This window comes from Geotrypetes seraphini, chromosome 12 (assembly GCF_902459505.1).
Source record: "Geotrypetes seraphini chromosome 12, aGeoSer1.1, whole genome shotgun sequence".
Classification (NCBI taxonomy): Eukaryota; Metazoa; Chordata; class Amphibia; order Gymnophiona; family Dermophiidae; genus Geotrypetes; species Geotrypetes seraphini.
Genome location: NC_047095.1, coordinates 694,919 through 722,455, shown reverse-complemented (window position 1 = coordinate 722,455; position 27,537 = coordinate 694,919). Strand labels below are relative to the sequence as shown.

The window sequence follows — 27,537 nt, the reverse complement described above, 5'->3', positions numbered from 1 at the left end:
TCTAGGAGTTGACTTCTCTCTGAAAGGGGGGGTAGGTCTGTGCATCATACTTGCCAATCAAGATATCTTGCCAAAAGCAGCTTGTTAGTTTGAGAAGGATTAGCAGATTGGCACAGGAGAGCTGTTCTGTTCCTTCATTAGCTGTGGGTTTTTGGCATTGATTCTATCTTTAGAATAACTTCTGTTTCCTTTAAGGGTCCAAGTTACTCTTTGAGACAGATTTTTTTGTACTGAGGCTGATATGCAAAAGAATTGTCTTGGTAACCTTGGAATTAATTTTATTTCATTATGATTTATTTATTGCCTCTTTTGAGAAAGTCATACAAAGTGGCGTGGAGCAAGTATAACTGAGACAGCATTATTGAGTTCAACATTATTTATAACAGTCCCTCCTATTGTTTTTTCCTTAATTGTTCTCTTTTACTTTGACTATTGTAGTTCTTGCCTTTTTACCTTTTGTTCCTGTTTGTCTTTGTTTTTAAAAGTCTTCAAAAGTTATTGTTACTGTTTGGTGATGTAATGTCAGCTTAAACTTGTATTTTAGCTAAAGTATGTCTTATGTTTTTATGAATTTGTACATTGCCTAGAAGGTTGATTAGGCGGTATAAGAAATTTTAAATAAACTTGAAACTTGAATAAACAATGACTGCATTAACTATATTCAAATAACAGTACAAGTAATGGTATAGTATACTATATTATCCCAGGACTAGCAGGCAGACTATTCTCAACATGTGGATGATGTCATCCACGGAGCCCCGATGCAGACAGCATTGCAAGCAGACTTACTTGAAGAACTTTTAGAAAGTTCGCGACTGCCACACCGTGCATGTGCGAGTGGCTTCCCGCCCAGCGCAAGGCGCGCGTCTCCTCAGTTCTCAGTTTTCCACGGAGCCGAGAAGTCCTATTTTGACGCTCTGCGCTAGACTCAGTTCTACTTTGTGCCTTCTTTCACCGTGGCTCGTGTTTTATTTTTTACAGGGTTGCTGTGTTTATTTGCGTGTTTTCATTTATTTATTTATTTTTTTTAAAACTTTGACTTTATTTCTTTTGTCACGGCAGGCCCTGCCTCGCGGCCTCCACTGGCGGGCTTCGATTTTGCAGAGTCCATCTTTCTATTTATGTCCTGGCTGGTCACAGGCTTCAAGAAGTGTAGCCGTTGACAGCGTGCGATCTCCCTCACTGACCCACATAAGTGGTGTATTCAGTTTCTGGGACCTGACCATCATCTGGAGTCATGTGCCCGCTGTGCTACTCTTCAACCTTGAGCCCGCAAACGTCGAGTTCAGGTAGAACACCTCTTTGGCGGTATGGATCCACTTGCCCTGACCTTGACCTCAACCTCAACCTCAAATCCGGTCAAGCTTACAGGGGTTTTGCCTTCTACCTCAACCTTGGCCTCGACTTTGATCAAGCCCTCCTCGTTCGGCGGGTCCTTGTCCTCGAGCAAATCTGCTAAGTCTTCTCCTGACCAGATGCTTCCCTTGCTGCCTCCCTCAGGTCAGGTACCAGCAGTAGTTATCAAGTTGCCCAAGAAGCATATCTCTGTCAAGTGGGGTCCCGGCAATGAGTGGACATAATGACGTAGTTCTCAATAAGCAAACAAGTCCACTTCCAATACTTCAAAAGTTTGTTGCAAAGAGCGAAAGGAGGCGAAAGTCCCCTCCTCCGTGTACAATTGGAAAATATATTGTAATCCATGAGAAGCCCATCGCCGAAAGGGAGAGTCATGCAAACCTGGAACAAAATCACAGTTACCCTGTATCGGAAGATAGGGAGAGATCATGGAGGACAGGTTTAAGCAACCACAAACCCATCGCCATGTCCGCCGCGCAGGGCTTGAATTCAAGTGAGATCCTGTAAGGCCTGAGTAGCTGAAACTTGTTCTCCCTGCGTGTCCTCTATATGAGAGACACGTGTTTCAAGCTCAGTAGTACGTCTGGCGGTGTCCCGAAGAGTATCATCGAGCTAGGCAGCATCACCGAAACAACCGCCTGAGTTATGTCCCGGAGCGCTTCCGGAGACAACTGGCTCACCTCCGAATTTGGTCCCGGCACCATTTTATCTTCGGCTGGCTTCTGACACTCGCGGTCTTTTTTGTTGTTTTCGTGGCCATGGGGAGCGCCGCTGAAGTTAAATATTTGTCCATGCACCGGCCCTATAACAAAAAAGCATCTGCGCTCCTCAGAAGTGCCCAAAATGCGGAGAAATTGCAAATATAGGACTCGGGGCCCGGGAACTCAGGCAGGATACGACTGCCTTTACTTACGGCATCACTTGATGATCTAACACAATATACATTAAAACACACTTACTGTAATTCATAGCATAAGGGTTGGCAGAAGTTGAACATATAGACAGATAAGACATGGAAATGATCTCTTCTGTATGTGCATGCACCAAGCTTTCATCTTCTTCCTGAAGCAGAGATAGTCATGGGTTAAGCAAAGCCTTTTGGTGAGTGTATTTGAATGTGGGGGCTAAGCTGGAGAAGGCTTGTTGTTGGATGTTATATCATGTGATTTCCTTTGGAGGGGGTCTATTAGAAATATTCCTTGGGAGGATCTTAGCGATATTGGAAATTTGTAAATGGAGGTCCTGTTCTTCATGTTCTCTGGTCCATTTCCCACAAGAGTTTTACATTTAGTCCTGTATTGTATTCATAGTATTCATAGGCAGTAAAAGGTTTTGCAGAAATGGTGTGGTGTGATCACATCACTTACAACTTTTTTTATCTGTTATGCTGAAGTACTTTGAATCAGTGGAGCTGATCTTATCATGGTGCGAGCTATTTTGTCAAAATTTGCCTTCTCAATGTATGGAGACAGTGTAGTTATTACAGGTGATAGAGGCAGCCCTGAAAGTTTATCAGATTTAGGGAGCTCATCACAGTTGTTGAGTCTAGCAGTACCTCAAGGTTCCTGACCTGTGATTTAAGGGGAGGAGATCAACGCTCTCGAATAGGATTTTGATGTTGGGTTTATGTGTGTATTGTCCACTTGTATTAATAGAAATAATAGATTTTAAAAGTTAACCTTTTGCTGACTAAAATATATATTTTTATCCACCCAACTATTTGGCTATACAAAATGACTTCAGTAGATGAGTAACACTGAATGCCAGCACTTTCTGGCTAAATGCCTCTAAGTGGGATAAAGGTAACGATTATGGATCCAATTAGTTTTCAGCATAGCTACCTCTACAGAGTGTGGCAATGAATATACATAAGTGCTGATGCCAACACTTAAATTAATACAGTGACTCTGCCAGCTGGATATTGACCAAATATTTTTGTTTTGGTCATGTAGAATGCATAATGACCTACCTGGTCCACTCACAAACTCCGGTCTGATTCATAGTGTTTGTTTGCCCTTAGAGCCCTACCTGGCACTAGAAGAAATATTGAGTGACACTTCTGTCTACTAAAATAAACCTTGATATTGACTCAAGAAAATGAGGAGTATTTTTTTTTTTAACAGATTTTCTTCTTTATATTTTTGTAATAAACATGATAAAGTCTAAGGAAATATAAAATGAATCTAGTAGCAAAGAGCCTTGATTATTAATTTGTCTTCTTGTGTTTCAGACTGGAATCCAGCAGTGTGTCTGGCTGTCATGGATTGTGCAGAGCCAGCAAATGTGCAGACCTGTTCTGAACAGGGAGTAACTGGATTCCCCACCGTGCAGGTACAGGGCATGCAAAGCCCTTTATAGTTGGGTCCAGGTTTTTTTGGGGTTTTTTTGCAATTAAATTTTTATTACACCAAGTATTGAAGTTACAAAGGAAACCAAATACAAAACAGTATGATCGCTTAGAGGTATTTACAATCAGCATTACTCAGTTAGTTCCGCCAATGACATACTGTCACTCTTCAGTACACAGCTAAAGAGGCTCCTATACATGAAAAAGAACTCAACTAGGTGGGGGCTCCCTAGGTCCCCCATATTATGAAGATACCAAACCCACCCCCAAATTTCTCTCTCCTTCCCTACAGCCTATACCATTTTGCAGATGACAAGTATGTGGAATTAGAGCAGGCGTGAAAAAGGCTTCCATTAAAGTATCATGGACTGAAATTGCTCACTCTGTATTATAAAGGTTCCAAACCTTACAAAAGTTTGATACCCTTTTTCTGCGAAGAGCAGTCAACTTGGACATTAAATAAACATGATTCACTTTATAGAGGACAATATCCAAGTGTGGGAGGTCACCCTTTTTCCATGCTGTCGACACCACTAGAGCAATCTATTTTTGATAGCGTGTCAACAATACAGGAGGGGCTACATTTAATAAGCAACATTAAATCAATTTATCCACCCTTTTACCCAGAACATTTGATATAAAATGTATTACCTGCTCCTAAAATAATTGAACCTTGGGACAAAACCACCAAATATAAAGAAAAGAACCCTGGGCACCACAGACTCCAACACTGATCGGAGCCCATGCCAAATATAGCTTTTAATCGCACTGGGGTATAATACCACTGGTACAGCATCTTGTAGCCATTTTCAACCATAGTGCTGGCTAATGAGACTCAAAAAAGGGATCCAAGTTGTCTCTCCCATAACGGCATTCTCCCAGGTAGTCTGATATTTAGTTGGCACTGACTTAACTAGCAGTATAGTAATATAGAAATGAGTGATGGAGCCCCGACTACTGCTTTTCAGGACCGCCTGTTCCAGAGGAGTAGGTGTTGTAAATCAGAAATCACTTTGTAGTGAAAAAGATCTCGGGCTATTCCCAGAAAAGTAAATCTTTGTGTCCAAAAACTCATATGAAGTTTAACCCATAAAGAGAGAACATGGTACAAGATAGGATTGTCAGTAGTCGCCATATCTTGTATAGTTAAACAGGACAGCCATTGAATAACCCAGAGGGGGCCTCTCCCCAGTATGGATTGCTCCATATGCACCCAGCCCTTCTGAATGTCCCATTTCCATCCCATAAAAGCTGCAGGATTATTTAGAGCATAATACATCTACTGAAGTCTCCCTGGCTTCTATTTGGGAAGCACTTAAAGCAATACTTCGGGGGGAACTTATAGCACTTGGATGTCTTTAAAATGCGGGAACAAAAGAGAGCTTCTCTTCTTTCTCAGATACACCAATTAGAAATGTCCCATAAGACCTACTCTGATGATACTCAAGTGGACTCACGCCTTAAGCAACTGCATCTAGACTTCCAGGCACTAGACCTGGCTGTCATTAATATTAAGTTACAATCACTCCAGCAGAAATATTTTGAGACAGCTAATAGGACTGGGAAATTGCTAGTGCACACACTGCGGAAGTGGCGGTTCTGCAATTTTATTGCTAAAATAGTGGATATGCAGGGGGAGGGGGGCATTGTACCACCTCCGATCACATCCAGTGCGCTTTTGTGCAATATTACAAGACTCTTTATACACCAGAGCGGGAGGTCTCCCCAGACGCTATTAGGACCTTTTTAGATCGAGTGGAACTCCAAAATCTTTCTGTGGCTGAGGTGAATCAACTTTCTTTACCCATTAGTGAGGATGAAATTCTCTGGGCCATTAAGAACATGCAACTTGGTAAATCTCTTAGATTGGATGGCTATTCCACCAAATTTTATAAAGTTTTTAAGCATTATTTGACTAAACCATTGGCTGCTTTCCTTAATGCATCGAGGAGGGATCTGTGCTACCACACTCTTGGTGCCTAGCAGAGGTTACATTGTTACTGAAACCTGGAAAGGACCCCACACAGTGTAGCTCCTATCGTCCAATTTCGCTCTTGGGAGTTGATTATAAAATTTTCATAAAAATTCTGGCCAATCAGCTTAAACTTTATATGCCCCGATTGGTAAGGGATGATCAGCCTGGGTTTGTGAGAGTCCGACATACCTTTGATAATATTCACTGGGTATGCCATCTACTTTGGCAAGCCCATAAGAGCGAGGATTCGGCTATAATTTTAGGGATTGATGCAGAAAAGACGTTTCAATTCTTGGGCAAGCTGGGTTTCTCCAGTTCCTTTTTGATTGGCCCTGTACGGGCATAATGTGCCTTTTAGCATGTCTAAAAATCAATGGCTCCTATTTGGAAAGCTTTATGTTAGGTCGAGAATTGATGCAGGACTGTGCCGTATCCCCAGTGCTTTTTGCATTAGTGATGGAGCCTTTGGTTCAATTGGTTCATCAGAACCCAATAACCCGGGGTCTGAGATATGGAAGAGTTGAATAAAGAATTCTATTATTTGCCAATGGTATTTTATTTACACTCTCAGCTTCCTGTTGGTCCTTGGCTGAAGTGACTCAGCTTATGGACCTTTATGGGCAAATATCGGGATCCAAAGTTAATATAACTAAATCAAATATTGGAGCTCTTCTTACAGAAGCAGAGAGGGGGGGGACTCTTTAAGGCTGCTTTTTCCTATCTCTGGGCTTCCATCTAGCTGCACTATTTGTGGGTCCAAGAGCAGATTAGAGAACTAGTGCAGAGGGAGTTGGCTTCCATGCTACAAACACAAGCAGCTCATGCCACCACTGGGACACTACCCAGCCCATCCCGGTACTAGCCTAGTCTGAACATTGCTTCTCAAGGGTATTGAGGTCCAGGCCATGCACTCCCCATCAACACCGGTCGAGAACCAGAACATCTAGATGTCAGAGCTCTTCTTCCCATTCGATATCTTGACTGTTAATGATCCAGGAGTGTTTCCCGGTGCTCATACCATCATTTCAGCCAGTACTGTCCTTCTTATTGATGCATGTCCAGGCATCGATCACCGAGATGGTCTTCCTTGCCACCACTAGGCATCAAGGAGTATGATTGAGATTTATCTCATCATACCTACTCTGAGTGCCAGACATCTTGGCAGTGGAATCATATGGTCCATCCTCTGACTCACCTCCAGAGAGTCTATCTTTCACATATTTCATCTGTCAAATGGGTCAGGCTCTTCCAGTGAAAATGGAGTCAAGAGTTTGAACCCAGGTCAGAACTCTTTGAGGCCTTGGTTTATTAGCAAAGACTGTGTGAAACTACCCTTTCATAACCTGATGAAAGATTCTATGTTTAAAAATTGGGAGGCCCCACTCCTGGTCCCAGTGGCTCCCAGGAAACTGGACTCTCTTTACCGAGTACAATCTTGTCCATACTTTGATAAACCTCAATTGCAATACCAGTCCCTCCTGGTAGAGTCTGCACTTAAGAAAGCTAGCAGTTTCAGATAATATATTAGCACTCTGCCAGGAAGAGAAGGAAGAACCTTGGCCAAGTTTGGGGAAAGTCTCAAATTCCATATTTACCAGCCAGATCCTTAGCTATAATTACCGTATTTGCCGGCGTATAAGACGACTTTTTAGTACCTTAAAATCCTCCCCAAAGTCGGGGGTCGTCTTATACGCCGGGTACAGTTTACATGCCCTTACTTGCGGGGCTGGATGTACTCAGTCGCGCGGCTCTTCTTCTCCCTACCTTCTCTGCTTGCAGCACAGAGCCGAACGGAAGTCTTCCCGACGTCAGCGCTGACGTTGGAGGGGAGGGAGGGCTTAAACAAAGCCCTCCCTCCCTCCGACGTCAGCGCTGACGTCGGGAAGACTTCCGTTCGGCTCTGTGCTGCAGGCATGGCAGGTAAGGAGAAGGAGAGTAGCCTCGCGGTACCAAGAGAGAGGGGCGGCCGCCCCGCCCCGGTTGCAGCACAGCCGGCCAGGTCCCCTTACTTTTGTGGCACTTCCCCGACCAACCGATAACAGCCCGGGTCCGACAATCCTCCCTGCCCTGTAGCCGCGAATCTAAATTACCTTCTTACAGCAGCTGTAAGAAGGTAATTTAGATTCGCGGTTAAGGGCAGGGAAGTTTGTCGGACCCGGGCTGTTGTCGGTCGGTCGGGGAAGTGCCACAAAAGTAAGGGGACCTGGCTGGCTGTGCTGCACCCGGGGCGGTAGAGAAGGAGGGGGGGGAGAAGGACGCTGAAATGCCATGGTGAAGACAGGAGGGGGGGGAAGGACTCTGAAAGCACTTTGAAAGCACTTGAAGACAGAGGAGGGAGAAGAACGCTGAAAGCACATGGGGGAATACAAAGGGGTGGAGAAGGAAGAAGGGGTCATCTTATACGGCGAGTATAACACAAAACTCTATTTTTTAACTAAAAGTTGGGGGGTCGTCTTATACGCCCAGTCGTCCTATACGCCGGCAAATACGGTAATCCAACAGCTAACTCAATTTGAACAATTTTTGCTTGATGATCAACTTTCAAACTTCCAAAACATCTCAAAAATTTTTTGGAAACCAGAAAGTTTATGACCTGGTCTGTTTTAATGCTTTGATGTAACCTCTACAGCGTCAGCCCTTTCTATTGCCATGAGAAGACAAGCTTGGCTATGGGTCTCAAGACCAATTAGCCACATTCCAAGCCTAGGAGATGAGCATTGTAGTGAAAAGATCAAGGAGGCTACCCAGAAAATCATCAGACATAAGAAGAATATGTCCACTCTATCTGACTGAAAAGCTTCCAGATCTTAAGCTTCCAGATCTTAACCTCCCAAGTGCTACTTCCATCCAAGATATTCTTCCTCCTCATACAACAAAAGGAGATATGTGCCATCCTCTACTACATTGAGAGCTCCTACACAGAGGGAGACCTAGGCAGCAGAAAACTCAAAAGGCTCAACCCCAACTGCAACAAAAGACAGAACAGTTTCTTTGACCAGCTTCTGGAGAACTTAGCCAGCATTCTACAATCTCTCCCTTCCAGTCTACCAATTAGAAAATTGATAGGTAGCTGGAAATTGAAAAAGAAGAAAGATGAGAAACAGGGTGAGAAGCAGAACAGAAATCTCCAAGCTTTGTAGCTAGTGGCCATATCCCTAAGATTCCTTCTGCAAGACAGCCAAGGGAATGGAGAGGCAGCAGCAGCAGCTCTGAAGTACTGTTGCAAGCTGCAAAACTTGGAAAGTTCTGGTCACTGGACCTGAGGAGGTGGTCATCAGCTGATGAGGCTTGGGATCCCCACCAGCTATAGCAAGGGAGATGTTCATTTTGAGGGGGTCTAAGCTCAAAGTGGGAGGCCCAGCCCCCTCCCATTGTTATGCCACTAATTGCGTTTAGTACAAAATTAAGTACTTGCTGAATTTAACGTTTTGGGGGTTCCAGTTCAGTTTTGGTATTAATATTTCTATTTCTAATTTGTGATCCATTGTTCTGTATTTGCTGAAGGTCTGTCTGTGTTTAGTGTGTGAAGAAGTAATTTAAAATTGTTTTTATATGTATATGGTAGTAATGGTGCATGGGGAAATTGGAGAAGGGCAGTTAGAAGAGGGACCCCCTCCTTAATTTCTTCCCTGGGCCCCAGCATGTTTAAAACCAGCCCTGTGGATGCCTGGTCCACATAGTGGCAGGGCTGACCCTACCTGGGAGCCATCCAAATAACCTACTAATATTAGTAAGCAATTTAATAGAATTTAACTCTGAATTATATTCTGTACTTCTAGCATCTCTTATCCCAGAATCCTCATATTTTGGGGCAGTGCCACCACAAATGCTTAATCTTCTTCCTCCCCCCATGTCCTCTCTGGAAACTATCTGGGACTTCGCTAAAAACTCAGTTTAACAGTTTTTGCATAAATCTGGAGATACTCTTGGAGTTTTAATTCTTTTTTCTTTCCTAACAGTATTACAAAGCTTTTGCCCAGAATACAAGGGAGGGAAAACGTATCTCAGGTATGTATCAAACATCTAAATAATCTTTGATACATCATAGGATTTGAAAGAAATTTGACAGATAGCAAAAGCCCTGACATCCTTTAAGGACAGTTATATAAATAATGAATATATCTGTATTCATGCAGATAACACATTAGAAGCTATAATATATAGGTCTCAAGCATAGATTATAGCTGACTGATAAGTCTGCTCACCAATATTTCATGCTGTACTGCTTTGGCAGGGAATAACTGTGTACTTCTCTGTTCTCCATATAATGGCATGTAAATAGCTATGAATGCTGAATTTCTTTCAGTACTGTACATCACTATGGGGCCCATAATAGAAATTTAAACAAGTCTAAAAACCCGCCCAAGTCGGCACTTGGATGACCTAAAAGACAGGTCATCCAAGTTCTGATAATCATACCGACTTTCTGGACGTATCCAGGGTCATTTTAGACCTCTGAATGCTGCTGTGCGCCCAGAGCTAAAAGAGGCGTAAAAGAAGGAGTGGTTAGGGTGGTATTTGGGAGGGATGTGGGCCGACCTAGACTTAATTGTCCTGCAGGGATAAAAATAATTGAATGTTTCACAGGACTTCTTGGACAAAACTTATATGTTATGAATTAGATAATGTAAAATCAGTTATAAGTGCCAAAAAGGTATCCAAAGTGACCAGATAACCACTGCAGAGACAACGTAAAGACCCACACACACTCCCCCCAGTGATCACTGACCCCTTCACACTGTCACAAATATCAGAATAAAAACGTATATATCGGTCTCTGGAAAGCCTAGTTATAGGAAAGCCTAGTATAGGAAAGCCTAGTAGAGCTGCACAGAGGTGTCTTAAGTAGCCTGGGGGGTGGGCTAGTGAACCATAGAGAGGAGATCCCAGGCCTGTAAGCCACTCTAACCACTACATTCATGGTGGAAAATATGAGCCCACCAAAAAAAAAACCTCAAAACCCTACTGTACTGCCATATAGGTGGCACCTGCAGTCATAAGGACTATTGGGGTTGTAGACAGGTAGGTATAGTGTGTTTTGGGGAGCTCACCATATCCTATAAGGGGGTTCTGGTGAGATGTTTATGTGGTACTCTTTTTATGAAGTTCACTGCAGTGCCCTGTAAGGTGCCCCACTGCTCTGTTGGTATTTCTGTGTGGCCAGTTCATTACAATGCTGGCCTCTCCCATATCCAAATGGCTTGGGTTTGGACGTTTTGAACATGGACATTAAAAAAATAAATAAATTTGGACATCTAGCAGTTGATAACTAGTTTCTCACAACATAATCTTATCATGTTTGGATTAATAAACAAAGAAGGACTTTCCTTTTTAACTCCCATTACATTTAAAACTCAATCTCTTCAAGTTGTGTCTTCTTTATCGTCAAATATATTTTATTGAGCACCAAGAAAAATAACAATCATGAGCAAGAACATAGAACAACAACGTAACTCAAATTTGTACTCAAAATCCAGCAAACCCACCCCACAAACCCAACCCATCCCATCCCATCCCCCCTCCCTCCCCACTCTCACTGATGCCAAATAAAGTGAGGCAAAGAAAAGGATAATACCAAGACCCTAGCAGTTCAGAAGGCGGCTACGAGTCACCGGAGTTAGTGTCGACCTAAAGGGCTCCCAAACTCGTTGGAATGCCCGTCCAGGCAAGGAAGAAATGTCTTGAACTCCTCTCCGTTCCCAAGAAAGCAACGTAATCATGTGACTACGCCAAAGGGAATAGTCAGGAGCCCCCGGTTCCATCCACTTAAGCAAAATGCATTTGATAGCAATCACTGCCATCCAATGGAGGAATGCGGAGGCCCCAGGCCGACGAGGATAAATATGTAAAGAGGCTCCAAATAACACAAGGCTGATCTCCGAACTGTAATGTTCCAGATGTCATCTACAAAAAGAAAAACAGCATCCCAAAAAGTCTGTATGGATGGACATGACCAAAACATATGGCCGAGACCAGCGTCCGGAGCGCCACATCGCCAGCAGTCCGCAGTCGGGCAGAGCCCCACCAGGAAGGCTCTCCGAGGAGAAATATACAGGTGGAGAGTCAATTTGAAGTGTTGTTCCCAAAAGATAGCATATTTACTATACAAAGGCAGCTTTTTAATTGCAGTCAAAATGACAACATCAGAAAATTCCATATTCAAATCTCCCACCCAAGCATCCCGCAATTTAAGACAAGCAAGCATAGGGGACTCGTCCTTCAGATGTCTATGATGAAACTTCAGGGGGACAGGCTGTTGGGAACCAAAGGTAAAGGCCTCCATCAACAATTCTCGACAGGAGGCCGAAAGGTGAGTACTTGACAAAGAGGAAATGTAGTGGCGAATCTGAAGGTAGGCATAGACATCTGAAGGTAGGCATAGACAAATTCTTCGCAAAGCAGGTCAAAGGGTTTGATCAGACCCTCGTCATCAACCAAATGAAACAAAAAACGAATCCCCTTTGCTTCCCAACGCACAAAGCTAGCATTGTCTACCCCAGGAAGAAAACGGGCATTATAACGTAGAGGTAAAAAGGGAGAGACAGTGGGATTGAGGGAATGAAACCTACAAACCCAGTGCCAGGCCTGACGAAGGGGGCAATGTAACAATGCACTGGGTGCAGATTCCCATTTGGAGAGCAAAGGAGAGTGAAGAAACGCACTAAAGTGGGTAGAGATAAAGCAAGAAAGTTCCAAGGAAGTGTTAGTAAAAGTTGAGGTGCCACTAAAAAGGTCATTTATGTGACGCATGCCACAAGCAATCGTCAAGAAACGTAGGTTCAACAACCCCAAGCCACCTTTGTACCAAAGGGAGGCTGCCCTCCTATAGGGTAGGCGAGCCCGCTTGCCCATCCAGAGGAACCTCTGCACCATGCGCTCTAGACGCTTTTCATCGTGAGGAGAGAAATAGAGGGGAAGAACCTGAAAAATATAGAGCCACTGCGGTATAACAAGCATATTATAAAGACTCACACGGCCCAACAAAGAAATGGGAAGACCCCGTCACAACTGTAGCCGCGGCCCGGAGGCAGAAAACAAAGAGCTAACATTGAGAGAGTAGAGGCGGGTGAGATCCATAGGAATGTAGAACCCTAAGTAGCGCAGCTCAGAGTCCGCCCACCGTAAAGGGAAGAAACCCCGCCAAGAAGTACGAACCCACGGACAAGATGGCAAAGCCAAAGATTTGTCGAGATTCAGAGAAAGGCCAGAGTGAAAACCAAATTCAGAAATAAGGTCCAACGCAAGGGGCAGAGACGTTTCAGGATTGGTCAGGATTAGAAACATATCATCCGCAAAGGCCAGCATCTTCAGAGACTCACCCGGAACCCGCAGGCCCCGCACCTCATCGAAATGTCGTAGAGTACAAAGCAAGGGTTCTAAAAATAGCAGAAAAAGTAGAGGAGAAAGGGGGCAGCCCTGTCGAATACCGCGAAAGATAGGAAAGGAATCCATGCGAGTACCATTAACCAAAAGAGACGCCTGCGGATTAGAATATAAAGAAAGGATTGCACTAAGGTAAAAACCCCCCCAACCCTACATGTTCCAGGGTGGGAAACAAGAAGGACCAGTTGACACTATCAAAGGCCTTAGAGGCGTCCAGGCTGACAAACAGTGAGTAAATGTTCAAGTCCTGGCAATGAGCCAGCACAAAAAGGACCTAGCGCACATTGCGAACAGAGTGCCGACCCCGAACAAATCCAACTTGGTCCTCATGAATAACAGAAGGGAGAAGTGGTGCAAGACGGTTGGCCAAAATGTGAGAAAACAATTTTAAATCAACATTAAGTAAAGAGATCGGATGGTAAGACCCCGGGTCATCTGCCGCCTTACCCGGCTTTAACAACAAAGTAACCAAGGCCTCGTTAGCATAGCGAGGAAAGGAGCCTCCACTGATAGCCGCATTGTAATAGTCAAGTAAGGGCCCGCAAACGCGGTGAGAGAGAATACGATAAAATTCACCGGAAAACCCGTCCGGACCAGGGGCCCGACCCGATTGAAGAGATTTGATGGCAGCCTGTAATTCCAATGCTTGAAGAGGTTCATTAAGGCGAGCCACCACATCCGCAGCATGCCTGAGGAAAGCAAATAATCAGAAATGAGGTCCCCCGAAATCTCATCTGGTGCAGCATATAGCCGAGAAAAGAAATCACAAAGCGTCTCCGCCACCTGCGACGTTTGTGTAACCCGACCCCCCCCAGGAGTCTTAAGCATCAAGATCGGCCGATGGCCCAGCCGAGCATCAACGAGACGGGCCAATAGCCGCCCCGGTCGGTTACCAAATCTGTGGAATCTATGTTTATGGAAGGCCGCCCATTTCATGGACCTGGAGTGGAGTAACAAATTAAGCGTAGCCTGAGCAGACAGATAGTGTTCCCGAGTAGCCTGGAAGGCGCGCTTGGCTGCGCCAAGATCACGTTGCAGGGTTATGATACTACGGTTAATACGTTTGTGTCTGGCACAGAGGAAGGAAATAATGTGACCTCGAATCACGGTTTTGGCGGCTTCCCAGAACAAAATGGGATCTACCTGATGTTGTGCATTATGTTGTAAATAATCCTCCCATTGAGTCTCCAAAAAAGTTTGAAACTCCACATCCTGTGCCAAATAAAAGGGAAATCGCCAAGGAGAACGAACATATGTTGGATCCAAGTGCATATCAATCCAAATTGGGGCGTGATCTGAAATGGCCAAAGGGCCAATCTCTGCGGACGAAACAGAGGAAAACTGACACAGGGACAGAAAAATGTAATCGATGCGAGACCAGGTATTGTGAGCTCTAGAAAGATGAGTATAGTCTCGGGTCTCGGGATGTAAGAGGCGCCAAGGATCTACCACCGATAGGGTATCGCAGAAATCAGCAAGAAGGCGACCACGAGTCCCAAAAGTAGAGGGGGGGGCCCCGACTTATCTAATTCAGGATCACTAACCAAATTAAAATCACCCACCAAGAGCAAAGGATCACCAGAATACCGGGAATGGAGAGCAACCAGGTCACGTAAAAAAGCAGATTCCGACGAATTAGGGCCATAAACCACCAGTAACAGATAGCTCTGGTCTCCCATCGAAAGTCGTAAAAGTAAATGACGACCCTCCGGTGATTTGTCAAGTACCTGCACACCAAGGGGAGAAGATTTCTGAAGCAACACCGCAACACCCCGATGACGTCCAGGCGAAGACGCAAAATAAACCTCCCCCACCCAAGAGTGCCGTAACTTAAGATGTTCCTCATCAGTGAGCCGAGTTTCTTGCAAACAGGCAATAACAGCATGATGTCGCTGGAGCGCAGCCAAAATTTTAGACCGCTTAATTGGGGACGTAATGCCCCCTACATTCCAAGAAGCGAGCCTAAAAGGGGAACTCACAGCGGCCAGAGAAAAGAAAGAAGATGACTCAAGGACAAGCGATTCCTCCAATGTAAGACCTCAGGAGCCCAGCCTCCCCCAGGGCCGCCAGCACCAAAGCGTGCCAAGACAAAACACCAAAGGAAGGAAAAAAGCTCAAAGGGAGGCACCTCATACATGTAGGAAACAAGAAGGAAAGAAACATAAAAGGAAAAAGAAAGCCCCAAACTCCCCAAAGGGAGCAGACAGTACCTCAAATACCACAAACCCCAAATACGAAACCTAAGCATCAGTGAGAGCAAACCACCCCCCACCCCCACAAACCCACCCCACTCCCACCCAAACACCCACCCCCAATTGTCCTTCCCAAACCCTCCAAAAAACCCAACCACAAGCAAAAACTCCGTCCCACTAGTGAACAGAAAGAGAGTCACGCTAAGACATATACAGGACCCCAGGTCCCTCCACCAAACCCATACCATACACAACACACCACCCCAAAATCAATCACAACAAACCATCCACACACCACACGCTACAACCCAACAACCACAAGCACATGTATACAAGTAGAAAAATGGTAAGGTAACCTGAAGGGTCATAGAACCTGCGGTGAGATTGTGATCACTCAGACCTGGGGAGTAGTAGCTGGTTGTGAACTGCCTTAATGCAATAGTGTAGAAAGCAACACATAAAATGAATAACTCAATAGAGGATGGGAAGGGAGAGAGAAACAAATATAAAAACAATTTTGACCTGTTTTGGGAAGCAGGTCCCTCTTCGCTTAATGTGCCCTAGTTTTCCAGAGCAATCATAAATCTGACACTAACCAGAGCTCCACAACACCTGAATAAAATTAATTCTCACTAAATGTGGCAAATAGCTGTGTCGGGAAAAGATGTCGGTGTCACTGCAGCAGCGTCCTGAAGCCCATCTTTCCTGCAAACGTCACCCCACACATTCACCTAAGGCTCAAAGATGGAGATGATAAATGCCATGCCAAGGAGTGAGGCTAAAAGTCAAAGGGTAAGATGTTCCCAATGGTATGGCCAGACTATAAATCTAGAATGATCTGAGTATTGCTTTTGCAAATGAATCAAGCCAGTATTAAAAAAAAAAAAAGGGAACTCAGGGTCCACGAAAAATGAACCAGAACACTCCCCTCCCCCGCACAGTCTAACACTCACACCCAAAGAACCAAATAAAGCCTTCCCAAAATGAACACCCTTACAGAAACTCAACAAGCGCCCTAAACAAAGAGAAATATGCCCCAGCACTCCAATAATCCTCCAGAAAAGAGGACAAGAAGACACAAGAAACATGTTTAAACACAATACAAAAGAGTGCTAACATAACAATATAGAGCAGAGCAGAGTCACTGAACCGAGGAAGCTGCAATACTGTGCAAGGCAGCTCAAGAGCAGGCCAAAAGACATCACTCCACGGGGAATCAGCACCCGTCAGGGCAGAAAGAAGTGTAAAGATCAGCTAGGTCCCAGCGGTGCATGCCAACAACAAGATGAAAAGTGTCTCCACCACAGAGCAATCACAGCATGTCCCAGCAGTGTCAGAGGGCTCAAGGGGCCGTTGAGGGCCCAGACTCTTCCGGCAGTGCGTCCAAATAGTTCTGTGCAGCTTCCGCAGTGGCAAAGACCTGCCATCCCGTAGGAGTCCAAACTTTCAGCTGCGCCGGGTAGATAAGTTGAAATCTGTGCTTCCGATCGAACAGAACAGTGCACACTCGGGAGAAGCGCCACCTGCGCTCCTGCAGCGTCGGAGAGTAATCTTGAAACAGGCGAACCGGAACTCCATCATACAAAAGCATATTCCTCTTCTGCCTGTACTGCTTCATCAGCTTAGCCTACACGGCCGAATTGTGAATTTTAAAGATGGTGACCCGAGCGCGATCGCGGTCGTCAGAACGCCGGCCCAGGCGGTGCACCTGATCAAGCTGCAGGGAGAGGCAACTCCGTCTGGAGCCAGGTCTCCATAGTTGAGAGGAGGCGGGAATCCGAAACCGCTTCTGGGAGACCAATCAGGCGCAAGTTGTCCCGTCTCGAGCGGTTCTCGAGATCCTCCAACTTATCAGCTTGCCGCTGGAGTTGCGCCCTCATCGCCGCCAGGTCCGCCGAGGAAGCAGTGTTGGCATCCTCCACATGCGATACACGATGCTCTAACTCACCCGTGCGCCTCGTGGTCTCCCCCAAAAGAGACTCCAGCAAAGTAAGTTGGCCGGACAGTTGTTCGAAGCGGGAATCCAAGGCCCGCACAACCGAGGCAGACAGTGCGGCTATATGGGCTTCTGACAAGGAGAGTGCAGAACACGATTCACCCGCCGCCATCTTGGATTCCGGCCACGCCGATCTGGTCTCCCTTTCTCGGGTGGAGCGACAAGATTTGCCACTCATGACCGGGCTGGATAAGTGAAGAAACTTGTCCATGCACTGCCCCGATGGTTAAGGAGAGTGCAGTACCGGTATAAATGATGGGTTAGGCACAGAGGGACCCAAGGCCCCGGAGCATGAGCAAGGCACGTCTTACTTGGCTCAGCACATCACGTGACTCTCCGTGTCTTCTTTAAAATTATAAGGAATCACTTTCGACAGTAAACTCAATTATCATCTTCATATCAGCACAGTTGTTCAGCGCTGTTTTTACCGGCAACGAATGATTAGATCCATATCCAAAGTGTTAGAGCCTACTTCTCTGAATATCTTGATCCACTCCTCGTGATTTCCTGTATTGATTACTGTAATGCGCTCTATAAGGGCATAACTAAAAAAGAAATAAGAAGACTCAAAATTATACAGAACACTGCAATGAAGATCATATTTAACGCAAAGAAGTTAGACCATGTTACTCCCCTCCTTTATAAAGCTCATTGATTGCCAGTAGAACATAGAATCACATACAAAACTATTTTACTAACCTTTAAAACTAGACAAAATAGTCAACCAGAATTTATCAATAACCTTCTTATTCCCTACTAGTCTTTAAGCCCGTTACATTAACGGGTGCTAGAATAGATATGCGTGTCTGTCTTTCTTTCTCTCTCTCTCTCCTTGGCCGCTTTTTTTTTTAGCACCACCCTCCTCCTAAAGCAGACCCCTTTCCCTCTCTCCCTGGCCTCCTGTTATGCCATGCCTGTCTGCTCTGTAGAAGAACCCAGCAAACAACACTCAAAATGACTGAAGGATGACAGTTCCACCCCCCTACCCTAAAACCACCAGCTCCCCAAAACCCAACCCACTCCCCCCACAGCCAACCCAACCCCCCCTTCTTACTTCCCAATACCAACTCTCGCCCCATCCCATCTAGGGAGACGGAGCGACGGAGTCACTAATGATTTGAGCAGGGCCCCCAGCTCCCCCACCCCCGCTGTCCCCTCCCAGGAAACCACCCCCCGGCCCAAGATGAAAAAGTCCATCCATACTTCACCCAACCAAGCATTCCACATACTCATTCACAGTCAGCTGCATGTCTGTCCAATGGCAGGGGGAGAGAGGGAGGAGGAACTCCAAACTACTGAATATCCACAAAGGCCTACCAAATCCACCACCGACACACATACCCCTCCCCCAAATAACAAAATAACATGCTCACCCAAACTCTCTCTCTCACACTATATCACTTAGGCAAGATTATGGACATTGCTGTGGAAAAGGTGTCTCTCTTGGTATATGTAAGTAACAACAACAGAGGAAAGGGTGAAGGGGAAGTTCTGGAAGCCAAATTTTGGTTTTTAGATCGAAAATTGAAATCCAGTCCCTCCAGAATAGCATTCTCAGGAAGATTTAGCACGGCCGTTTCATCACTGAATTGGCCACGTGCCACCAACTTCAGAACCCTCTATAAATCAGATTATCTGGACCCTAAGTTTGACCACTGGGGGGTCATCATTATGCATTGACTGACTGCCTCCCCGGTGGGGCTGTGAGCGCATTCTCTGCAGCATCCCTAGCACCAGCTGAGCCAGGGAATAAAACACCTAACGTGGAAATCAAACAGAGGTCCAACAGACTGGTCTCTCCTCTTCCGCTTCCCCAACCCCCTCTTAGTCCAGCGTGTCTCTCCCCGTCCCCTCCCTGTGCGCGCACGCTCGCTCTCAGGCCTCCCCACCCCACCATCCTAACGTCAAACTCATACCTGAGGCTGCCAACCACCACCACCACTTCCGCAGCTCACTCGCGCTTCGATACCCCGTCCCCTCTGACATGGCCCGCCTCGGCGGAAACAGGAAGTGGTGGGGGGGAGGGCTGGAGGCTGGATAATCGGGGGAAACAACGGTCAGAGGAGGGAGGCTGCAGTGACAAGTAAGCTGATCAGGGACAGTCTTCAGTGACTCTGAGCCCTCCAGGCAGCCGCCGCCAGCGCCGCAAGAGGGAGCGGGGCCTGGGCGGGTTGGGCGCGGCGGGGGAGCTGAGTTGCCATGTGTGACGTAGGTAGTAAGCGCGCATGCGCACTCATTCCAGCACATCCCGACAGAACAGGGACCAGGGAACACGCGGCACGAGTGTGCATGCGCGCTTAGCATTTTATTATTATAGGTAGTTCTTCTAAGACTCTAAGATCTTCCTCTAAAAATCTTTATTTGTCCCATCTCTGAAGTTTATTAACACAATGAGGTCTACAATTTTCTCTGTCAGCGCGCCATCTCTTTGTAATAATATTCCGGTTCACTTAAGGGAGGAATCAAATCTTCACCATTTTAAAACGAATTTAAAAACATTTCGTTTCCTTGATGCTTTCCAGACCTAAATGCTACATAGTTTTATTTTACTTTTAGATACCCTCCCTTTTGTTCTTTCCCTATAATTTCTCTTTCTTACTTGATAAATTGTAGTTCTACCCTTCTTCCCTTTTTTGTTCTTGTTTGTTTTTAAATGTTTTTAATAATGATTATTGTTTTAAAGGATGTATAGTTATCCCATATATGTTTTTAACATAATTTTCACCGCCTAGAAGGCCGATTAGGCGGTTTCTAAAATTTTTAAATAAACTTGAAACTTAACATGTCCCTTCTGTCACATGTCCTTCCTTGTTACATATACCTGTAAAACAGCTGTTTGCACATTTTTCAAGGCCTCGCACATGATTCTGTTGGATGCATGGCTATGGTCCCTGATAGCTACATAATGCACTGATCTTACTCTTTGGTCACTATGCTGTTTCAGTGACCTGCTCTGTCGTCTCAAGTCCAGGTCAGTGAAATGACATGAGTGGAGAAAAATGGCCATAGGGATGCTTCTCCCTGTCAAGAATTTTGAACTCCAAGTTAGTATCAATAGTAGTAATTTTTATTTTTCTCTTTTTGTTGTGAAGTAATAATGTTACAAAAATTGGGGGAAATACAAATTAGCATAGACATTCTAAAATGCTTATTAACAAAAAAGAGTAATATAAGCATAGGCATAGAAAAAACTGTTTCTTAAAGCTAAAAATAATATCAGATGAGTATAAGTGGAGCAAGACAGGTCTGCCCAATTAAACCAATGTGTTTAACAGTGTCTGACCTGTTCAAAGAATTTTCTTTCTGACCTTTAAACAGTTTATTTCCCTTAGTCTGGCACTATTCAGTGAGAATGGTCAGAATTCAGCATTTTCTCAAAGCATCATTAATTACTCGCTCATCACTTTGCATTCTAGAAGCCACCAAATAACCTTTATTATTTCTGGGACTTTTCAGACCTGCAATAGCCTACAGCACTATTCTTCAACCACCGGTCCGCAGGAAATTTCTGCCAGTCCGTGCAGGGCCGGCGAGATTGACTAACTTCAATTTCCTGCCGGTCTGCACAGGGCCGGCAAGATCGACGAGTTCTTTTCAGCTGGTCTGCACTGGGCCGGAGAGATCATGGGGAGCCTCCGACAGTGGCTTTCTCCCCTCTCTGCAGCTCTCCTTTACTTACCAGCGCAGCGATTCAGGAAGGCAGCCTTGGGGCTTTTGCTGAGTCGCGGCTGCCTCTGATGATGCAACTTCCTCTTTCCTCAGAGATGGCGCGACCCAACAAATGACCCGAGACTGCATTTCTGAATCGCTGCACTGGCAAGTAAGAAGAGCTGCTGGGAGGGGAGAAAGCCACTGTTGGAGGCTGAAAAGCTGCTGGACAAGGGGAAAAAAGGGATAGCTGCTATTAGGCCTGGAGGGAAGGATAAGGAGAGATGCTGCTGGGAGGGGAGGAGGGAAAGGAGTCTGGGAAGCTGATGGGCAAGGGAAAAAAGGGACAGCTGCTACTAGACCTGGAGGGAAGGATAAGGAGAGATGCTGCTGGGAGGGGAGGAGGGAAAGGAGTCTGGGAAGCTGCTGGGCAAGGGAAAAAAGGGACAGTTGTTATTAGACCTGGAGGGGAAGGATAAGGATAGATGCTGCTGGGAGGGGAGGAGGGAAAGGAGTCTGGGAAGCTGATGGGCAAGGGAAAAAAGGGACAGCTGCTACTAGACCTGGAGGGAAGGATAAGGAGAGATGCTGCTGGGAGGGGAGGAGGGAAAGGAGTCTGGGAAGCTGCTGGGCAAGGGAAAAAAGGGACAGTTGTTATTAGACCTGGAGGGGAAGGATAAGGATAGATGCTGCTGGGAGGGGAGGAGGGAAAGGAGTCTGGGAAGCTGCTGGGCAAGGGGAAAAAAGGGACAGCTGCTACTAGACCTGGAGAGGGAGAAGGAGAGATGCTGCTGGGAGGGGAGGAGGGAAAGGAGTCTGGGAAGTTGCTGGGCAAGGGAAAAAAAGGGACAGCTGCAATGGACCTGGAGAGGGAGAAGGAGAGATGCTGCTGGGAGGGGAGGAGGGAAAGGAGTCTGGGAAGCTGCTGGACAAGAGGAAAAAAGGGACAGCTGTTATTAGACCTGGAGGGAAGGCTAAGGAGAGATGCTGCTGGGAAGGGAGGAATTGAAGAGAGTTACTGCTGGACAGGAGGAGGAGGGAAGGGAGAAGGAAAAAAGGAAGGAAACAGCTTGCAGGGAGATTAGAGGAGGGGAAGGGGAGAGACAGGCATGAGAAAGTAAAGAGATTGATGATGGGAAGGGGTCAGCAGAGAAATAAGCAGAGAGGGACAACGATGCTAGATCTGGTATAGGAGAGAGAAAAATGAAGAGAGCAGTGAAGCTGGAATGAATCATGTAAAAAGGAGAGAGGGGGCACAGGCTTGATGGAAGGGGCAGATGCTGGATTGAAGAGACAGAGAGGGCAGACGCTGGAAGGAAGAGAGTGAAAAGAAGATGAAACTAGAGACGACAAAAAGGTAGAAAAAAATAATTTTATTTCTATTTTGTGATTAGAATATATCCCTTTGTAGGTCTTTGTATTGTTCTGTAATGTATTGTTTCCCATAAATTGTAATTTTAATTTGTTCATCGCTTAGAAATATGATTAAGCGATTAATCAAAACAATTATTAAACTTGAAACTTCACATTCTTCTGTAGCAGGGTTAGAACCGCGGAAGAATATGAAGACCTACAAAGGGACCTAAACAAACTGGAAGAGTGGGCAAATAAATGGCAAATGAACTTTAACATAGAGAAATGCAAGGTCATGCATATAGGGAAAAAGAACCCGATGTTTAGCTACAAAACGGGGGGATCAGTGCTAGGGGAAAGTAACTTTGAAAAAGACTTTAGTGTGCTGGTGGATACAACAATGAAATCAACGGCACAATGTGCAGCAGCCTCAAAGAAAACAAACCGAATGTTGGGTATTATTAAGAAGGGTATTACAACAAGGACGAAGGAAGTCATCATGCCGCTGTATTGCGCGATGGTGCGCCCGCATCTGGAGTACTGTGTCCAATATTGGTCACTGGACCTCAAGAAGGACATGGCGATACTTGAGAGGGTTCAGAGAAGAGCGACGAAAATGATAAAAGGTATGGAAAACCTTTCATATGTAGACAAGTTAGAAAGGCTGGGGCTCTTCTCCCTGGAGAAGCGGAGACTCAGAGGAGACATGATAGAGACTTTCAAGATCATGAAAGGCATAGAGAAGGTAGAAAGGGACAGATTCTTCAGCCTATTGGGAAACACAAAAACAAGGTGCCACTCAGAGAAATTGAAAGGGGACAGGTTTAGAACCAATGCTAGGAAATTCTTTTTCACTCAGAGGGTGGTGGATACCTGGAATGCGCTTCCAGAGGTTATGATAGGACAGAGTACACTACCGGGTTTCAAAGAAGGATTGGATAAATTCCTGAAGGATACGGGGATTGAGGGATATAGATAGAGGTAGAGATAGGCTATGAAAGGGTATAGATAGAAGGACAAGGGGGATTAAAGGGTTTAGACAAGGATCACCTTACAGGTCATGGACCTGATGGGCCACCGCGGGAGCGGACTGCTGGGCGCGATGGACCTCTGGTCTGACCCAGTGGAGGCAACTTCTTATGTTCTTATATACTGCTAGAGCTGGTGTTAGACATAACTGGGGACTGCAAAGCCCAGGCAGTGCTTCTTTAGCTTCCAGCTGGCTTAGGGCACTCTCTGGCCAGGGGGCAGTTGCCCTAGTTGCACTCCCCTAAAACTATTCCTGTCATGTGTGACTGCAGTAATCTGTTAGCATGATATTTCTGTGTAGCATTCTGTAATAATTTGGCTTGTTCAGTTTTCTTGATAGTAGAGGGGATATATGTGAAGGGGATATAAAATAACAATTGTACAGAATATTGTTTCTTTTTATACTTTAATAAAATACTTTCAATATAAAATCATAACTGAGGCTTGTGTGGATGGGGTCAGATGATTTGCAGGGACCGAGCTTGCAGAGATGGGGCGGAAACGGGGTTTTTAAAATTTTAGTCCTAGTAGTTTGCTGGTCCACGAAATAATTATTTTATTTCTGCCGGTCCACGGGTGTAAAAAGGTTGAAAAACACTGGCCTGCAGTACTATGTAGCAGTATTTCATAATTCAGGGGAGGGTACCCTTTTTTGCTTGGAACAGAGGCTCATATCTCCCTACTGTAGTCACAGGATTGGGACACACACATTTTTTAAAACACAATTGCAAATTGTGGTTACCTTAAACATTACCTTGTAATTAACTTTTCAATATAATACATCAACTCTTGCAATTATTGGCAGAGAATGTGGTAACAGCATTTTGCATAGCAGTAGGCTGATAATGTCACACCACATATATCCATATGTCTTGATGAAATGCAATTGGTAAAGTCCACAGGATATGGGAAAGATAGGCCTCATAATGTCCTTTTCAGTCATTGGAATGTTGCCAAGTACTTCTGAGGTGGATTGGAAACTGTTGGAAACAGAATCTGGCCCTCAGTGGACTGTTGGCCTGTCCAGTATATCCACTGTTGTGCTCCTCTAAGCCAGTCTCTTAACGAGGCTGCTGGCATACCTTCAGCAGCTGCTGTAGGAGTCCCACAGTTTGCTCCAGGACCCAATCTTGGTGACACTGCTGTGAACTTCACATAAAGGGTGCCAGATGTACATCTCACCATAACCCCCTTATAATGTGTGGTGAGCCCTCCAAAACCCACTATACCCACTTGTCTACCACCCCAATTGTCTTTGTTGCTCCACATGGCACTTATATGGCAGTATAGTTGAGTTTTGATGGGCTCACATTTTCCACCATAAATGTAGTGAACAGAGTGGGATATGGACCTGGCTCCGGCTCTCTATGGTTCACTACACCACCTACTTGCTGCTTTTCTAGGCATCCCTATACCAGATGCTGCTGTTCTAGATACAGGTATTGTAGCCACCGGGCCCTTGACTAGGCTGATAGTACCCTGAGTGGACCACAGGAAAACTGTGCTGGCGTGCTGCTCAATAAGGAGACAGTCCCCACAGGCAAAATATCAAATAAAACAGTCACAAGGAAAACCAGGTAATTAGTCAAAATCCTATCCAGGGTTCTTTATTCCACAACACAAAATCAGAATGGCAAACAAGAAACAAAAAGGAAAAACTCAAAGCAAAAATCCTGGTCAGCAAATCAGGATATACAAAGTCCCTGTGTCATAGCAAGTTTGGCACAGCTTCCTGCAGCTAGGCCTCACCTAAGCCTAGGCCTCATTCTGACCCTAGGATTGAGCCTTGCTCAAAAGAGAGCTAATTTCATTGAGCACAGTGTAATAACTTTTACTGCTTTTACTTCACACAACACAAAAGAAAAGTTCAAGAGGCCCTCAGCTCTCTGCTCCTGAGCTGGGGCAGGAGAACTGCCAAGTTTATCTTCATACAAATATCAAATATTCCTACCCGAGGTCTTGACAAACTTCTCCCTCATCAGAACAGTTCTCAGTCCCTGTACATTACTGCACTCAAACCAAAAGTAATGCAGTCCAAAAAAACCCCCCAAAACCTTTCTCCAGAAAAACAACTTGTAAAAGCACCAGTAACAGTCCTTTAAACATTACAGCCAAAGAGCTCTGCCCCCGACTGGGGCCTTGTATTGGGACACAGAAGTGCTGTGGGCCCAGGTAGCAGAAAGGGGAAAAAACCCTCTTCCTTACTAAGCTGCAAGCTATAACACAAGCCCTAGTAATTGTCCATACAAAAACTTCAAAACAGCATTAAAAAACAACAGTTCAGTGCAGAGCAGTAGATAGCTTTGGTAACTTCCCACAAAACAAACACAGTTTTTCAGTTAGTGGTCTTGCAGGCAATACCTATTTCCATTGCTTCAGGTCCTGGAAATACCTGCTCACAAACCTCCATTTCTTCCACTTGAGATATGGCCTCAGCTTCCTGGCATGGACCTAAATTATCCACTTCCAGGGTTCCAGGCTATTCAGTTGCTCTGGTCTGGCTGGCTGCTGAACTCAGGAGAGACAACCTTTTCCCTTCCTTGGCCTCTCTGATTCTGAAGGGAAAGCCACCCCCTGCTCTCAGTATGCCTGTGCTGTTCTGAGGCTCTCTTGGGCTCCCCCTGTGGATGTTGTGGTAACTGCAGGGTTTTCTTACAGGAGTATCCTATCTAAACCTAATATTCACAGGCTTAGGAGCAAACCTAGCAGAGCTGGGCTGAGTTACCATGTCCTCAGCTTCTGAATAATCAGATAGGACCTCATCCTCAGCGGATTCCTCCCTAGTGTACTCCTGGAACCTAGGTTGCTGGGCTCTGCGGGGCTTGGGAACAACTTTCCTAGCCCTGTCTCTGCCTCTCCTGGGTTTCTAGCTGGGAATATGTCAGGCACAGAGTCTGACTGGTCACAGTATGTACTGTTGTATTTAGATCTTTGTGGGGGTGGAAGGGGTCAGTGACTACTGGGGGAGTGTTGGGGGGGTCATACCTTCGTGCATACAGTAGTCATCTGGTCAGTTTGGGTAGCTTTGTGGTACTTAGACACTTCTAAAACAGCTTAGCTCTGGCATTTAAGTTCCTTCCAGGACGTCTTGGGAAAGGTTTGATTATCGCCACAAAACGTCCAAGTCTAAGCATGCCCTAACTCCACCCATAACTTGCCTCCCAACATGCCACTCTGAATTATGGGCGCAGAGCAGCTGGGATGCTTCAGACCACATCCAGAAAGACAGTTTCAAAAATTGACACTTGGACTAGGACTCCAGGTGCCAGTTTATGCAGTTTTTTGGGATGTCTTAGTTTTTTGAAAATGCCCCTAATGGTCTTCTAACCACACCTTCACTTCTCACTACTGTCTGGAGCAGAATTCCATGTAGGATACCTGATTTGGAAAAGCGGTCCACAAAATATTTTTACTACTTGAGTGTCAACTCTGCCCCCAGCCCTTTTTTCTCTCAGGCTCATGTTCTACTTAATTTCCAAGTTGAATTTAAAATATTTGATCCTGATGGCTAGAGAGTCTCATATGTGAGAATATTTGAGATTGGAATTTGTATACTGTCTTTTTGTAGTTATATAACTGCACTCATAGCAGTTTACATTTAGGTACTTCAAGCATTTTCCCTATTTGTCTGGTGGGCTCACAATCTATCTAATAATTTGCCTGTGTATCTTCATAAAAAGCAAAGTTACTTACCTGAAGGAGGTGTTTTCCAAGGCCAGCAGGCATATATTTTCATATCCCTTCCAACTTCCACTGGAGTAGGCTTCTTAGCTCTTGTATTATACTGCTGGTCCTGCGCTACAGTGTTCGGCGGGAAGGCATCCACACATGTGCGATTTGGGCAATTCCTCAAAAGTTTTAAGTGACAGCACACTCTGGTAGTGTCCACTCCGGTAGTGTCCACTCCAGGCTCTGTGGATGATGGTCTATTGTTTAGACCTACAGCCTCAGCACCCGGAGGTAGTAGGTTCAAACCCCGTGCTGCTCCTTGCGACACTGGACAAGCCACTCAATCCTCCATTGCCCCAGGTAGATTGTGAGCTCACTGGGACAGATAAGGAAAATGCTAGATTACCTGATTGTAAACTGCTTAGATAATCTTGATAGGCAGTATATGAATACCTACGCCGTTCAAGCAGAAGGGCTCTGCATCTACTCTCTCAGAGCCCCTGCTTCCTCCAGCCCACCGGGGATCGCTGAAAGCCTTCCTGCCTGTGCAGGTTTGTTCGGGCTGACTCTGCCCGTCTCAACGTCGGAT

General features: G+C 45.4%; 1 protein-coding gene across 2 annotated transcripts in view; it reads left to right on the top strand.

Moving 5' to 3' along the window:
- Positions 1 to 27,537, top strand: part of QSOX1 (quiescin sulfhydryl oxidase 1) — a 181,438-nt gene that overhangs the window by 48,037 nt on the left and 105,864 nt on the right. For both annotated transcript variants that reach the window (XM_033917087.1, XM_033917086.1), the window contains exons 2-3: positions 3,587 to 3,687; positions 9,638 to 9,686. In XM_033917087.1, the coding sequence (XP_033772978.1) occupies positions 3,616 to 3,687; positions 9,638 to 9,686 (121 nt within the window). In that variant the 5' untranslated portion in view covers positions 3,587 to 3,615. The remainder of the gene's footprint in view (positions 1 to 3,586; positions 3,688 to 9,637; positions 9,687 to 27,537) is intronic.